The following is a 17,120-nucleotide window of genomic DNA, read 5'->3' as shown; positions in this document are numbered from 1 at the left end:
CTCAACCGACGAGTTTTACTTTTTTTCTGATTCCCTCCCCCATCCCACTGGGTGAGGGGCAGGTGAGTGAGTGGCTGCATGGTGCTCAGTTGCTGGCTGGGGTTGAACCACAACACAACCCAAGACTGGTCATGTGCAATCATCTTAGAACAGCAAGAAACCCCAAAGTGCTTGTTCTGATGCTGCTGAGCACAGAGGAGCCCTGGGAACCCCACAGCTGCCCACCACTGCAAGGAGGACACCAACTCCCTCAACTCGGTGCATCATGTTCCAGAGAAGATAATTATTCAAGATGATTCATTCTGCCTGCCACCATCCCCTCAAGCTTTGACCCTTGTGTGTGTCCATGCCTGTGGGTACTGAAAAGGGCAAACAGTTGCCCTTAAATGACCTCTGGACCCAATGTCTAATAGGCACCATTTCTGAGCATCTTTGTGCACCTTAAGAAAATAGTACTGGGAATATCTCAGAGGCTCTCATCCATCTCCAACTTGGGACCAGCTTTACTTACAGCATTCCTGAAGGACCTTTGTCCTGCACTGTGTGGCTGCACATTCTTACCTGATTTTCTTTCCTGTCTTTTCAACAGCATCCAAACCAGGGCCTGCATGCTGTGCTTCTTCAGCATTAAATTAGTGTTCGCAGTCAGGGTGCAGTTGTTTTATGAAAGTTTCTATGCATTTTCTCTTCACCTTAGATTATGGCAAGACTCTCAGCTGTAGACTATTCTTAGCTCTGAGCTGTTTTAAACTTGCTCTGAAAATTAACACCTAATTGGGGTTTAAACCTAATTTTTCCTAATACAGATGTGAATCCACCATCTGGAGCTGGGCACAACCACACACCCAACCATTTTTAGGGATTGGATCAAATGTGGAAGTATTGCCAACATGCTGCTACACAAATACCTTTGTCTTTCCTCCTGGATGATACAAACATTTCACAAACACGTATTGCAACATATCCTCTCTTCATGCTAGTTCTGCCAGGACAGATTCATTTCATCATGCATGGAAATTGAAGAATTATTCCAGTTACATGGTCCTAATTGCAACCCCCTTTCTCTCCTAGGCTTTCTCTCTTCTGTGACCTTTTCTAAGTCACATTTGAATTTGAGGTTATAAGTCCTTGGGGAAAATTAAGATGGCCCAACCATCTTATTTTCCAAGGCTGAATCTCCATGTCTTCATTAATCTCACAGCAACTTCTGCGACGTGAAGCTGGAGAGGAAATGATGGGATGGTTTTGAGATACAGTGACTGAAGGAAGACACAGTAAAAGTGATGGGTTTCCATGTCTCCTTTGACTGCAGTCATAACAGCGTTGCCAGATTTAAAGCCTTTAAAATGTGGAATAGACCACTGATGAACGTAACACCATGAGAGCCAGGAAGGAGGGGAGAGACCCCAGGCAGGAGGGCACATGAGCTGAGGAGGAGCAGAGGTGATGATGGGGAGTCCTACATGCCCTACAGTCTAACGAGGCTTTTAGAGAATAACATTGCCTATTGCCAGCCATATGTAGCAGACGGGGACTACTTCTGCACATTGCTTCTGCTGAAACCTTTATCCAAGTAACACCATTTTAATAAGGGGTGCAGGATTTGTGAATGTACTACAGGAAATCCCATGTTATATGGGACAGCTGGTGTCGCAGCGTGTGAGAGACTGGAGCCAACATGCTGTTTTCCCACCTGGAATTGTGTCCCATCTCCTTTTATAAGACACCTGTGGCAAACTCACCCGTGACAGGAGTCTTTTCTGCTCTCTGAAAGATGAAGGTCCCAGTCTGTGGTTTTATTTCTTTTTAATAAAATTGCTGAACCTTGTGCTCCTCTGTTTTTATTGCAGAGCCTAGCTTCCCTGTACCCCATATTTCCTCTCATGGTTAAACTAAAAACTCTTAATTTTTATGCTCCAGTGCCTCCACTTTGTTAAGAAACCACAGTACCCAGCTTCTCGTGTGTTGTTCTAGTAAAAAAGTTTTCAGTCAGAAATCAGTGTATGATACAGAATGCCAGGAGAGCAAGATCGCAGCTTGATCCCAGCCTTTCCATTACTACAGGGGTAAAGAGACCTTTCCCCAGTTCTCTGTGCCAGGGGCAACATTAATCATTAGGAAATAAAAGTAAAGGCTGAACTAAGTTTTAATGAATATGCACGGTCTGGATCTCTGCAAAACTGAAATAATGTACTCTGGGCTTGTGATTAATTATGGGCATACCGAGAGACTTCTTACAAGCTAATATAAAGGGAAACCAAAGCTAAAGCAGTTTAATTCAGAAAAAAGAGTTATAAGGATATTATGTAGCTCCATTAAATATAGACATTGATTCTTTTACTCTGCCACTGTTCACCACAACACAGAAATCTGAGCCTTTTTCCAGGATGGATGTACATGCACATGTGATAATAGTAAAGCAATTAATGACACCTGCTTCTGAGAAACAGCTCTCTAGCTTTCTTGCATAAATATATAGATCTGCAGAAGTTAGCTTATTGTAATGTTTACATAAAATTCACTTCAGTAGCCCTTGAATTTATTTTTCCATGTTGCTGTGAATAGGGACGCAACGGTGCTCTGCCTTGCCACCAGGCCAGCCCCGCACTAGGGACAAGCAGGGCTTGGAGTAGTTGCACAAATACCGGACAATTCCCTGAACATTAAAGATAAGTAGCAGTTCCTAATTGTTATCACTTGCTTTCATGCCTCTGACTCATTCCTGAATTTTTGTTTTAAACAATATAGTTCATCTCTAGTGGAGTAGCAAAAGGGCTTACAGGAAAAAGAAAGAAGCACTTTTGACCATTTTTGAAGGCTTTGTGGCTGGAACACGTTGACAAAAACCAACGGCTAAATTGCCATTTGTAAACTGTTCAGGGGAGGAAGAAATACATGAAACAGAAATATAGACTCCCTTTGATGAAACAGGTCTTAGGTCCTTGCTTTCTGCTGTGCTAAAACCCAGCTATTCAAGACAGATGCTGGTGGAGTTATCCTGCAGCCTCTTTAGAGAAAAATACTTAGAAGTATAATAACAGCATGATTTTAATATTGACATATTTATACCAGAGAGCACAAGCATGAGAGTTTTTCAGCATGAGCTTGTAAGCAATTTTTAAAAAAAAAAAAAGGTTTGAAACATTATGCCCCCTCACTGCTACATATTCTGGATGTGCAGCAGTTTGTGGACAAGCAGTTTTAGAGTGCTGTTAAATGAATATTTCCAATCTATTTGCTTTCCCCCCTTGCTGGTACAAAAAGCTCTGTCAAAGTCATGAATCTAGCTACTCCAGCTTCAGAGAGAGCGTGCTAAATTCTCCCTGACACATCGCCAAATAAAATCCAAACCTACGAGGACTGAAAACAAGAGCCTGATCCCACCAGAGAGAATAATTGGACTTTCTAGCTGCCTAGAGCACTGAAGAGCCCTAATGGTTCAATCCCCCTTTGCCCAGCACCCATCCTAGCCCTAGTACAGCACAATTGCTTTTGCAGGAGGAAAAGGAGGAGACCAGCAGAGCCCAGAGAGGTGAGAGGAGGAGTCGCCATCCCTACAGCGGGGTCTAAGCAAAGGCATCTCTGCCCAAAGCAGAGGTGCCAGTTTGGCCACAGCACCTGCTGCGTGGACCTGACAAGCCTGAAAGCACAGAAGCAAAGTGTTGAAAGGTATAAGAGCAGCATCACATAGCGTGACCCATCACTAACCTCTTCTCTTCCTACCCCACATCACCCCCCACAAGCAAACAACCTACTTGCCTCCCTTTCCTTTCCTTCTAAAACCTTGAGCTTGAGCAGGCTCAGCTTTGCCTTATTAGCTCTCAGCTGGTAGCATTTCCCTGAACTGCCTTTGAACCTTGACAAGGCATTAACCCCTGAAATCCTAGGCTTTGCCTGGCTCAGTAGGGTTGATGCAGGACACTGTGAGTGAGATGGGGAAGCCTGGCCAGCAGGTAGGGTGCTGCAAACACCCTGCACGCTGGGAAAGCATGGAGCATTCCTAGGGTGGGATGCTTTCCTCTGTCTTCTCCCTTTGTTTGCTCCACAAATGGTAGCAAAATTGCTGGCAGAGGAAGACTGATGCCCTATGGAGCATGTTTGCACGGGCTGGAAGGGTGACAGCACTCGGCTGTCAGGATGCTGACCCAGTCCTCCAAGCTCGGCAGGACTCTGGCTGCCACCGTATTGCTCAGGGCAGAGAGCTGCATAAGTCTTTGTGCTGCTCAGAAAGGGGAAATTTAACTTCATCCTCTATATTATGGAGTTAGGCATTTAAATGTTTGGGAACTTATGGGGTCTCTCCTGATGGGATGCATTTTTTCCATTAAAAATGTAGAAATTAAAAAAAGTCCTGTACAAATTGAGCATGTCAGCTGAAGTATGAAACTGTAATCTATGTTCTTATGTGAGCTCTAATTTTATGCCTGCTGGTACTCACTTATACAGAACTTCAGCAAACATTTATATCTCTCTTAATTATCCTTTTTCCCTATTAATTTCTCTTATGTTCGATAAATGATCCTTATGCCTGTTGGTTTAAGACTTCCTTGCAAAGTTGTTTTTCCCTGCTTTTCCATAAGCCAGATATTTTAATTTCTTGCACTATGCCTCATTTGCTAGTAACAATGATGTATTTTCCTTTTCCCCATGTATTTATTTTTACTGAGAGATGCAGCCATTCATCACACTGAAATGAAGAATTATTACTTAGCTATTATTATTATTGCTAGTGATGGTATGTAAACAACTATAATGATGTGTGGGCTTGTGTAGGAGCAAAGACCACAATAAAGATGTTGCCTTAGGGGGAATGAATGAGGAAAACGTGCAAAGATTTAACCAGCGCACCCTCTCCTTGCTGGTTTTGTCACCTTTAACTGCTCGCTTCAGTTCCATGGCCTATTTCCTTTGGTCTTGTTTTCCCACTAGATTGGATTGGGAGCAACTGGTCAATGGGGAGCCCTCCCCGAAATACAACTCAACATAACTACCACAAGAAGGACACATGCCAAGGCGCTTGAGAACATGAATGATGTGGGGAAACGGTTTTTGCTAATACTGTTTTGAATATGGATGGGTGCGTGTGATGAGGAAGGGGTGTTTTAAGTGTGTGGTAAAGAGAAAAAGAGAAGCAGAAGATATATTACAGAGATGATGGCCCAAGCAAGGCTGCAGGACAACCTGGAATGAAGCTTTCAAAGGCCACTACTGGGTCAGTTTGGGTGCTCTGCATAGGAACAGACCCTTGTTACTTTGGTTTCCTTGTCTGGGAAATGAGTCTTTTTTTATATACATTCCTAATACATAAACAGGGTTAAACCAAAGGTATGAGACTCTGATGTTCATTTCTCTTCTAACTGGAAACAACCAACAATAAATCATGTATTTGCTCAGCTGCTCCATGGCAGTTACACTGCTACCAGGTGCCAACGACTTTGTCTAGAGTAAGTGGGTAGGTGACAGGGAGAAACAAGCCCCACGCTGATTTTTACAGTCCTTAGTTATGTTTGCAGGCAAAGAAGAATCAGCAGAAAGTAGGGAGGGAGCATGAAGAGAAGCCAGAACTGAATGGAAAAAACCCAGCTCTTTGGCAGACCCATAAAGAAAATTCAGACTAATAAAGAAAGTTCAGTCTCTTTATTCTGTGCTGCCAGCAATTTACTGCCCTAAAAATGAAGGCAGTTGGCTTTAGGAGGATCAGCCTTGAAGACAGTAAAATTTCAGTATCATGTATTAGCCTGGCTTCCCTTCTCACGAGTAGGAGCGTGAGCAGAAGAAAGAGGCATCAGCCCCGTCATCCCTCGTCCCACAGCTTCTGGCTGCAGTAGGAGACCAGCCTGACCTGACAAAGCTCTCTAGGGAAGGGATGTTTGTAAATATGGGACAAACAGAGTATTTTGCAGCAATAGGTGTTCCTTGAAAATGGGCCACCTTGGTCATAGGCTTCCCAAGACCATTGCAAAGGGCTTCTCTTGATCTCAGCTCTTAACACCTGGCTCCAGGACAGACCCACCCGCATGGTTCTCCAGAGCCACTGTGAGCTTTGTGAGAGCTGGTTTCCCACCTGAAGATCCAGGCTTGCTGCTTTTGGAGGCTTGTTACATTTTTTCAGTATATTCCCTAATGCTAACCCATTCCTGGTTCTGTCTGAGTTTCCTTTCTAAGCTTCTCTTTCTAAAAGCTTGTGGGAGCATTTTAACACCAATGATTTTCAACAATGAGCATTGTGAGCAAACCAAGGAGAGGAAAATCTACTTAGGATCTCCAAAGAGCTTACCAAGCAGTTTTTACGAAGAGCTGACAAAAGTGGAAAAATAACTTAAAACATATTTTATGAATTCAGAAGCCAGTTCTGAGATAAATATTTTAGCCTTTCTTCTCTAAAAAGAGGGGTGAGAGTGAAAGAAAGACAGAGAAATGAAAAAATCATCTGTGTCGAGGATATGGCAGATATCACTAACCAAACTCTTTCAGGATTTAACATATACCAGAACCTGAAAAGTTTACATATTACAGCTATTTTGCGTTCCTTACTGGATTTTGAAAGAGCTTCCCTAGTTTAAAACCATTCAGATCTTCTGTCACTTTCGTTCCCACTTGCTTCGAACCAGCTAATGTGTGTAAAGTAACGTATGCCCTATGCAACTCCTCTGTGCCACCAAGGCACAGACTAGGTCCAATGTTTTTAATAATGCTAATGGTGCTGCTCCTGGATGTCGGTTTCTGTCAGAGTCATCGCTTAACTAACGTGATCAAGGCAAAGGGACCAAATCACTCCAGAAACACAAATGAGCTATTCAGCTTCCAGTGACTTTTGGGGACTGGGAGCAAAAGCAATCGTCCCCACTGGTCCCATCCAGCTGAAGACCAGAGTAGTCCTTACGAATACCAGCATCGCTTTGCATTGGGTTTGGATCTCTGACCCACTGAGTGTAGGGTAACAAAGACATTCTTATTAAACTCCCCCCATGCCTTTTCCCAGCCTGAACAACAGCCCTTATGAACATTTAAACGGAAGATGGTACACTATGGGAGCACACTGCAGTTTTGGGTTGAGCTGGAAGTGAGATTATGATAGAGTTTTCACATCTTCACATAGTTACCCAGACATAAATGTACACCCCATGTGGAAGAATGACAAGTTCCTTGAAAAATTCATGAGCACCATAAACAAACATTTAAATTGTGCTGGACATGAAAGGAAGATGTTGCCAGCAAAGCTGGGTTGCATCCACTGATATGAAGTCGCTGGGGCTCGGGAGGGAAAGTGGCTGCTGCCTCTCGCTGCAAACTCCAAGAGCAAACAGCAAAATGCAGAGGAACAGGGAGACAAAAATAGTCAGATCTGTGGGCTTCAGATGACAGGAGTTGAGGGACACAGATTTGTTTTTCTCCGATAATCGTACCGCCAAAGATTGTCCTGGTTTGGGGATATTTCATGTAATATTCTCACCATTCTTCTGTTGTAGCTTTGCCGCTTTTATACGTTTTTTTTGCCATTGGTTGATGGTTTTTAACTCTCCATCCCTTCCTCCTAAAAAGACCTTTCTCAGCTTGTTTGTTTGCTTGTTCCTTTCCACAAGATTCTTCAACAAAATCACAGTCTGTCAAAAGCAAGGCGCCTGCATTTCTGAGCCCTCGCTGCTTTCCCGGGTAATTTATGAAAATGGAAGAGCCTGTTTCAGGCGTAATCCAATTTGTTCTCTCTCAGCATCATAAGCACATTTGGAGCCAGATAAGACAATTATCACATGGATCTTTAATACCTGCAATTTATAGCTAAAAGGTTTATTCTGATAACTTTGTTTTCAAGTGCCATGTCCTAAAGCACAGTGACGGGGGCTCTGCAGCAGTGAGACAGCAAAACTGTTCCTGCAGCGGTTCCCCTGGCACGTCCATGCAACATCAATGCGGGGCACGTTTTTGGGGAGCAGACATACTCAGAGCAGCAATATAAGAGCACAGATTGCATTGCTCCTCAGGGGGAAGGGGTACAGGGCAGGCAGAAGACAAGGCTCGACTCCTCGCTGCGTGGTGACATGTGGCTTCCCCATGAGATGGCATGGAGTTGCTCCAACGCTTCCACCACCTTCGACGTGGAGGAGGATTTCAGAAAGCACCCGGAGAGAGAAGGTTGCTACTGAAATGTGTTTTCATAATCAGTTAATTTTCAGTTTCCAAATGTGACTTGTGTATGTAACCTTCAGCGCCTTGCAGAGCAGGAGTCCGCAGTCTAACAGTGACATTCAAGGCTGAGCACCAAAAAGTCAATATTTTCAAGAGAGCTCAGTGAAGTTGCTAGCAAGCCTGCAAACATTTGCTTTTTAGCACTATGCATGAATACTGATATCACAATGTATAGTTGCTCATTAGAAAAAGAATCTGATTTCTAATTGAATTACTAGCTTTTTATCACTGTTTATGACTCAGGATGCAGAAATGAAATATTCTAATTATTTCATGATAAAAAATGAAGATAGGGACTTACGATTTCATCATGTGGAATGGTCTGTGACAGTGTCTATTTTCAAAAGATAAGGTCTGGTCTGATAAAGAATTAACTTGTTTCACTTACATGAGCAGAACCAACAGATACCAGAACAGGTAGCCAGGGGTATTTTGAGAGAGCTAACATCAGGCACTTTTTAGTTCAATTTAACGTGGAACCTTTGAGCATTATTAGTGTTTGTATTTGGTCAACAGTGAAAAATCAAGTGTATTATGACCACACACTGTAGGTTTGCAAATTAAAAAGTGATATATTTTTGTAAGGCAAAAATTAATTAATTTAAAAATGTTTATAATTCTATAAGAGTAAGTCACCACAACAGTTTAAAAGCCACACTCCTTCTCATAGCTATGCATCTAGGGCACTACCCTACTTTCTTATCAATCCAAACATAAGAATATTTTATAACAGTTAAGACTCTTTGATGTTCATGTGCTTCTTTGGTGAATTTTACTAGGAAGATCTTATATCTAATGCTATTTTAGCTATCTCTTGATATATCCAAGCCATCAGAGTATCGCAGCTCAGAAGGTCTGTGGTGCATTTCTTTAGGGACTTCATTAGTGGAAGATATCCTGACTCAGTATACGGGCTACTTTTGATGCATCATTCATACATACAATTCAACTCTACATCACAGGGTTGGGGGGGGGATATTTTATGTAGCAATTTATAATAGTTACCCAAACAGTGTTCTAAAATTAAAAAGTATTATTTGCATATGTATAACATTAACTAAAGACTTTCAAACAATAAAAACCTCTCTATCAGCTCATGCCCACATGACTGATTAGCTTTTTCTCCATAGATAATTTGACCTGCAAATTACCCAGGATGTTTCAGAGCAAACAGCCTGATCTGTACCTGAATCCAGAGAACATGAGTCAGGGTGAGTGCGGGAAGCCAGGCTGCAGTAGTACACAAGGGGTTGAGAGGAGAGAGGGGATGCTTCGAAGGAAGGAGGAACTGGTCAGCTTTGGGATAACTGAGGAGTGGGCTGAGCTGCTCAGAGGATGGTGCTTCTCCCCTATGACTTTGCCTTTTCAAAGGAACTGCAACGGCTCAGAGTCAAAGCAGGTAAAGTCCTTGTGTTAGCCTGCTGACCCCAGAGGAAATCGTTCACATTTAGCCAGAAAGAAAAATCTCAATGAGTAAATGATGAAATGGGAATTTTACCTTTTCTGGAAGATGGTATTTGGCCCTAAGACAGGCAGAGATTATCCATTCTCTATGCTTCTTATTTATACCTTGAGGAGCTGACAGCTCTTCTAAAAGCAGACTGAGGGTTTTTAGACAGTCTGAGGTCTAAAATTAGGCACTGGAACTAATAGGCTGTTATTGTCTCATAATTATATTTGACATGATGCTCTTAACTCTTTTCTGAAATATCATCCTGCATCGAATGGAGTCAGGATGCCGTAACTTTGTCTGCAGCAGCAGACATCAACCATGCCGTGACACGGGGGTATCACGGCTGCTGCTCTTCCCACCTCCCTCTAGATGACACGCGGACGCCCCAGCTTGATAGAAACAACCCACCTGGGTGAGGCTATACCTTTAGCTGCAAACTTAAACGAAGGGATGCTGCTTAGGATTGCTTTTTGGAGACCTAGCTGAGAGGCGCAATTCCTGCCCTGCTACTTCCTTGCACGGAGAGCAGAGGAAGCAATTTGTTGTTGGCCCTTTCTAGCAGCTCCTTACAACCCCTCCAGCAGTGGTTCAGGTGTCCTGGCTGGTGCAGCACACCGCCAGAACCGAGCCAAGCCAAGTCAAGCAAGGGCTTGCTTTCCTCTGCTGCCCTCCTGGCAGTGTGGGAAGCTGAACAGACCTTTCCTTCTTCCCTTGGCGTGGCCCAGGGATCTAAGCAAGCACGTTTGCATCGCAGGAGTCAGGCAGGCACCAGCCTGCTGTCAGCAGAAGGAAAAATAAAGGGTTGCAACTCAAGTCCCTTTAGTTACACAAGGCACTTAGGAGGTTCAGGTTCTAGGTTTTTTTGCCCAGGCTGCTGGAGCTGTGACCTTCAAGGTATTGCCTTGACAACTTGTGCTTTTTAATAAAGCACAGTCTGGTGGAAGGGAGTTAATTTACACGGGTTTTCATTCTTCGAGCTCTGTCATCAGTGCACCAGCCTCACTTATTGAATTCCCCTGTCGATAGAGCAACCAACTGCAGCACATTCACATCCAAGTGCCCAAATGAAGCACCTGTTCTCAGTTACTTGAGGATTAATTTCTCTTTTCCACTTCATTCCCTTTCTTTCTCTGTTTTTGGCTTCTGGTTCTCCTGGCACAGACACAAATGCTAGGAGCTCCAGTTGGGGATGCAGCCACCTTAAATAGCCTTTTTATTTGCTTAGTGCCTTTTCTTTATTTGCCTTGCTCTGCTCTTTCAGCTGCTTCTGTCTCATCGGAGGCCCAGTTCAAACCAATCTGTGCAATCTAATGCAAGCCAACATGATTTTTTTGGTAGAGTTGTATAAAGCCAATAAATGAAAAAGGAAAATACCCCCATATTCTGGGTAGGTCTCTTAGTCTTACCAGGTTCTGCCATCAGATGTAGCATTGTCCAAGCAAAGCTCTTGAACATATGAGTACCTTAAAAAACCAGGTTGGTCACCCAAAGCCACCCCTTCACCTGGGCTGTGTAGTCCCATGGGTCCTTAGTTACCTCCCAGATGAAGAGCAGAGGACTTGAAGCTTTTTGCAGTACCAAATGCATAGGTTGCGGTTTGACACAGAAACCATTGTTTTGTTTCTCCAGCAGTTGTGCTGGGATAGAGCAAAGAATGAGATCTTTTTGAGTGTCTAGGGATGGTTGTTATGGGTTAATTAATGATTCAGCAGCAGTGATATATAAGGGAGAGTTATGCATGTCTAAGGTGATTCATGCTGCCTCACTGGATTTAAGTCTAATGGGAAACTTATTTCACTGTATTTATGGGTAATGTCCATCCATATCCTAGATATCTCTCCAGGGAGGCTTCTCTCCACAGCCATCGAACTCCTATGAAGAAATATGGACTCCTCTGTACCCATCTTGGCTGTAAATCTGCAATTAAGAGAACGGTCCATTTACTTCTCTGCGATGCCGAGATGCTACTAACTCGTGGCTCCATCAGGCTGGTTCCTCCAGCCAACAAGCCTTTTCCCCACCTGCCCTGCTCCAGCCCTCCCAGCCTGCCACCCCCACCCAGAGCAAGAAAACCACTTTCATCGGGGAGCTGCATCTCCGCAGGTTGACTTTGCAGCTCTTTTACTTTTCTCCCACTTCTCAGAGCCATTGGACACAACGATGGGATAGATCTGAGCCTGGCTTTTGGCCGTATGAACTGCTCCCCCCTCCCAGCACAGCCAGTGCTGCCCTCCTCCCCCCATCCCCTGAGGTTTGATTCACTCGTACCCTCAAGGCAGAGCCATTTTTGCATTAGACCTTCAGGGCTAGCTTTTCTTTACGAGACGTTATGTGATTAATTTCCCGCTGAGGTGGCAGGAATAGAACGGTGACACGACAATCTGTTTAAATTCCCTTTTCTATCTTCTTTTCCCCCCTTTCTTTTAGTGTTTCTTGGCTTATGCTAAGCCTCAAGGAACTGCTGTCTGGTAACCCTGCACCATCTGCTGTGCTGTTAGCAGAGAGGAGCTATGGCTGTAGCCATTTTTTCTTCCTTTTTTTTCCCCTTTCCCCTCTGCCAGGATTTTGCATGCTCACGGCTCCCTTTGAGCATATTCTCCCTCCTCCAAGTCAGGGGCCACAAAGGTCTGGGCTGCAAAATTATCATGCAGAAATATTATCATCAAACTATTCAGAGCCCAGCATTATCCCGGTATATACAGAAATATAGGAGAGCATGCATGTAGCACTCTGTATACCTAACTCCTCCTGCAGCTGTGTACAAGAGCATGTAAACAGCCTGAGCATGTGTGTTTGGAGGCAGAGAGAGGCAGAAGGAAGGGAAAGGAGAAACACAAATTCTGCCAAACTCCCTTGCACAGTTCCTGGAGCAACACTGAACTGGAGCCCCGATTACCAGCGTGGCTGGATCCAGAATCAATAGACAACTTGCTTGCACTGAGAAAGGAGTTAAGTGCCACCAATTCAGAAGACTTCCTCGTCTGAAATGAAGCCTGCAGGAACAGAATTTCAGAGAAAACTCAATTGTCTGTGTAAGCTGAACGCTTCTACAAAGGGTTTTCATTGCATTAAGAAACACCTTCAAAACCCATTTTTCCCATTAGGCAAGTACTGGTGGCTGCAGTAACAGTCTGGAGATATCAGTGATGCTTTTGAAATATGCTGGAGACTTTGTGCATATGAATGTGTCTGTGTCTCCCATAGCACAATAGGTTCCTGACCTATTTGGATGCTAGGCATGAATATATAAATACTAAATAACTGTTAAACTGCTACATCAATTCAATATCTTGACAAAAACCTTTGACTGAGGCTTTTTCAAACCAGCAAGATTTAGATTGTTTTCCCTTTGGGACAGTTTTATCTAAGTGTATTGCCACGTTTACCCCATTAGAGCTTTTTGCTGAGTCGAGTTAGAATACATGTTGAACAAAGAAAGATTTCTTAAGGCAACAAAGAGAAATCTTAGTCCAATCATGTCCCTGTTACTGCTCAGCCTGAGCTGCAGGAGGCAGCTGGGGCTGACTGCAGCATCCCAGCATCACCCCACAGGTTGGTGACCACCAGCCACAAAGCATGAGCAGGGAGCAGGAGTGTAATTTGGCAGCCGAAGGCACGCGGTTTTAGAAACAAGCTACGTCTGCCCTCCCTCCATGTCTACAGGGGACCACAATGGTGCAGATAGCTGGGAAAAGAGAAGGAAAAAACAGCAAAAGAGGTCCATCAAATACATATAAGGAGAGTGGAGAGAAGGTGATGGTACACCACATCAGTGTGACTGCATGGGGTTTGGACCATCAAGGTGGGTTTTGCTGGAATGAAAAGCAGTGAACTTGGGGATGTGGATCACGGCATGCCAGAGTATTTAAGCACTGTTTGTTGCTACTGAGTGTCTGTCTCAGCTGGTCCCTTGGCTAATTTCCTAACCTTAGACTTCATGTCTGACCCCCATACCCAGAATCACCCATAGTTTGAAAACCCTATAGCTCACTGACAGTAAAAACTGGTGCTTCCCTCCTCCTTTTAATCCTGCTTTAGTATAGAAAGTGGATCCCCATGGTCTACAAGGCTGTGACAGGTAGTACGATTTATTGGAGTGGTGGAGAATGGGGGGAGGAGAGAGGAGGAACGGTGCAGGAGGGTTTGCTTGCCCATGCCACTGGCTGTCACAGCATGCACCCCTGCATCACACGAGACAGTCCCCTGGCTGTAAAACCTCCCCTCGCCCTTCCCCATCTGCTCTGGACCAAGGTCTGGGCCCATTCTCCAGCACAGATTTGTGACTGGACCTGGAGGGCACGGTGGAGACACGGTGTCTCTTGGGCATAGGGCTTTTGTCTTTCATCCTAATGTTTTGAAGACATAGTGTAATTTAATCCTCTTGGGCCAGTCTCTGGCAAATTGATTTCTGCATGCAGTCTTTCCTTGGGAATTACTTCGGGATACCATTTACTGCAAAAAGTTCTTTCAATGGCAGCAGCAAGAACCATGCTTTTCGATAGCGACATCGAATCCAACACCAAGGCAAGGCATGTTGATGAATTTCCCAAGACCGTGTGCATGACTAAGTAAAACTATGTTGTTATCAGCTCCCCTACCAGATTTTTCTGAATTAGTTAAAGACTTAGGGTATCTCTTAAAAGATTCTTGTGAACTGAATTTTATGGAATATATAATTTTTCACAGATGTCTCCTATGGTCCGACCCAAGACAAGCACCAGATCTCGGATCAAGCTGAGATAATACAAACCATAAGACACAACTTGTATCCCAGCGACAGAAAATAAGTTGCCCAGGGTGGCAGAAGCAGGATCTCCCTTGTACAGCAATTCAAAGAGATTAAATGACTTGTCCAAGGTCACATAGGAAGCCAGAGACTAGATTTCAACCCAGTTCTCCAGCAGATACCTTAGCCCTTAAGTCTACCCTTTCCTCCTCAGCACAGAGTGAGAAAAATTATTACAGAAATCTCAAGTTCAAACTACTTGCTGCTTGGACAGCAGCCCATGTCCTGGCTGCTTTATCAGTTTATGTGGAAAGACTCCAAGACATTACTTATATTGACTCAATATTAAATGGCAATAACCACCACGACAGATTTACTGTCTGGCGATGTCTTCCTGTCTGCTATAGTAACAGTAATGATAAATTTTTTCCTCATTAAAAGAATTAGGCACTTAGTCCCTCTAGCAATATTTTGAATTTTCCTGTTCCTGGGAAGATCAAATCCCTATCAACAATGTTTTATGAGGGAAAGATCACACCTGATGGTACCGTACAGTGCAAGGCAGGTTTTGCCTGGGAGTGATGCTGTGTTTGAAGGCACCATTTGACTTTCATGCTGTCAGTGCCACGTGGCAGCAACCCACGGGCAGATCGGGGATGCTCTGGGAAGATGCAGTCAGCAAACATCTGCTGCTTTCTGAGGAAGGTTCGGCTCTGGTGCTGAAAGAAATGCTGACAGTCATGGTTAGAGGCAACGAGTGGCTCTGGCATCACTGTTGCTGGCTGAAAACCAGCAGGATGCATAACAAGAAAAAAAAATCTTAATTACGGACCTACGATAAAGTAATACATTCTCTCTTTCTGTTGCCTTGGGGGAGGGTCCAAAATTGAGAAAATTTTAGGAACCTGGGTTCAGGCACCCCTTCATTGTAGCAAGACAGGACTTTAAAGCTGTTACCTGTCAGAAACCTGAGAAACTCGGTCTCAGGGTGGAACGAGCACCTCCCCGTCCCAGCCTTCAGAGGCAAGGTTTCGAGCACCCAGCTGCTACCTGGAGCTGTCATTAAGCAGGCAGATGGGCCTTATTTCCACAGAAATCCTGTACCTACTGAAGCTGGCCTGTTTGATACTGATTTCAGCAGGACCAGGCTTTCAAGCTATGTTTGCTCATTAATTTATCTCACCTTTGTTTGCCTAAGTACGGTGTAGGTGACTGAAGTGATGTGACCATTTAAGTTGCTCTTTGGTTTTCGAGCTGCAATTTGCTCTTGTCTACTGTCACCAAACCACACAAACACTCAATCCAGCCTTCTGCAAACATCAGAAATAGCCTAAATAGCCTTGGTGCTCCCTTTTGCATTACTGAAAATAGCAGGAGACGACAAAGAAATAGAATTAAGGAAGGCCATGCATGCAGCACTTGCTCCTTGTTTGTGCTGGCTCCGTGCATGCAGACGCTGGTGCGAGGGACCTCTTCATGGCTGAGCCATATGCTGGAGGAAAGCAGTGGCAAATGTGAGATGAATGATTTTTCTGACACCTCCTGCACTCAGACGGGCTCTGTGAATCTCACCTTGCTCGTCACTGCTGTTGCTCTCTCATTAAGAGCAATTACCAGACTGTTAATACCCCAGGGGAGCATGGTGGCCTGTGCTCTGCATTGCCAGGCTGTCCCCTAGCTGAGCTGCTCTTCTCTCACTCACCTCCCTTTAAATCTATCTATATAATTTTTTTTTAAACACACATCAAAGGGGTAAAGGGAGAGAAATGCCAACAATTAATCTCAAGATTGGTGCTGAAGATCTGTTTTTCCATACTAAATGTCAGAATCTGTGTCCACCCCTTCAAGAGATGAAATAAGGCTAATGAGCTTGCCGTGCAGGAGACATGGTTCTGCACTCGACCCTGGAGGAACAGAGGAACAGGCACTAGAGGAGATATTATAACTAAACACTTATTTGCTGAGTATCTCTATTCCCTGCCCACTCTTTGATGATGGGGTGTCTCATTATTCTGTGCTGAGCAAGCACAGAACTGGTTCAGGATGGTGCTTAAGTCCATGTTTAATTTTAAGCTTGTGCCTCTGTTTTTGCAGTAGTTCAAACACATGCAGAAACACCGTCCTGAATACTGACATGCTGCAGAGTGGGGTAGGAGAAAGACAGAAGCAGCTATGGTATGTGACTCAGAATCTCATTAAAGAGTATCTCTGTCCAGGCTTTTCCTTCTTTGTTGACTTTGATTACCCTGTTTGATATCCAAATGCCACCCATCAAAACTAACATGTATTGCAGGTGACGAACACCTGTGGGCTTTCATGGAGAGAGGCTTTCCAAGCGAGCAGAAGGGACACATGGGCTCAGGCAGCGATCCCAACCCAGGCACACAGAACACACTCCTGGTGACACCCTCCAGCCTTGGTCATAACCATGGGGTATTTTTTTCCTGCATGGGATCACAAGGCATCTTTTCCACCTGTTGCACACACCTGACTATATGCACAAAGCACTCGCGTTCCCCGCTCAGACAGCAAGTCCCTATAAAGCCCTATATGTATAAATGCTACGCAAAAGAGTAACTCCAGGTGAGGGACTTACTCTGCTGCACACTGCGCATCAGGCTGCGAGAATAACCCCAAGCAAAAGCCCAGCGTGCTACTCCATGGTGGCAGTGGCAGGATGGGTACCATCACAGGCCTGTGCATGGGAAATCGGAGTCAATATTTGTACAGTATTTTGAAGAGGTAAGGTAGGAC

The 17,120-nt window shown here is 44.3% G+C and overlaps 1 protein-coding gene across 1 annotated transcript in view; it reads left to right on the top strand.

Annotated features, from left to right (window-relative positions):
* The window catches only part of MTHFS (methenyltetrahydrofolate synthetase), an 84,703-nt gene extending 70,256 nt beyond the window's left edge, over positions 1-14,447 (top strand). The window contains exon 3 of the mRNA XM_075045108.1: positions 14,327-14,447. Coding sequence (XP_074901209.1) covers positions 14,327-14,427 — 101 coding nt within the window. The 3' untranslated portion in view covers positions 14,428-14,447. The remainder of the gene's footprint in view (positions 1-14,326) is intronic.
* The last annotated feature ends 2,673 nt before the right edge of the window (positions 14,448-17,120 follow it).

This window comes from Buteo buteo, chromosome 13 (genome assembly GCF_964188355.1).
Source record: "Buteo buteo chromosome 13, bButBut1.hap1.1, whole genome shotgun sequence".
Lineage (NCBI taxonomy): Eukaryota > Metazoa > Chordata > Aves > Accipitriformes > Accipitridae > Buteo > Buteo buteo.
This window is presented reverse-complemented; position numbering and strand designations above follow the sequence as displayed.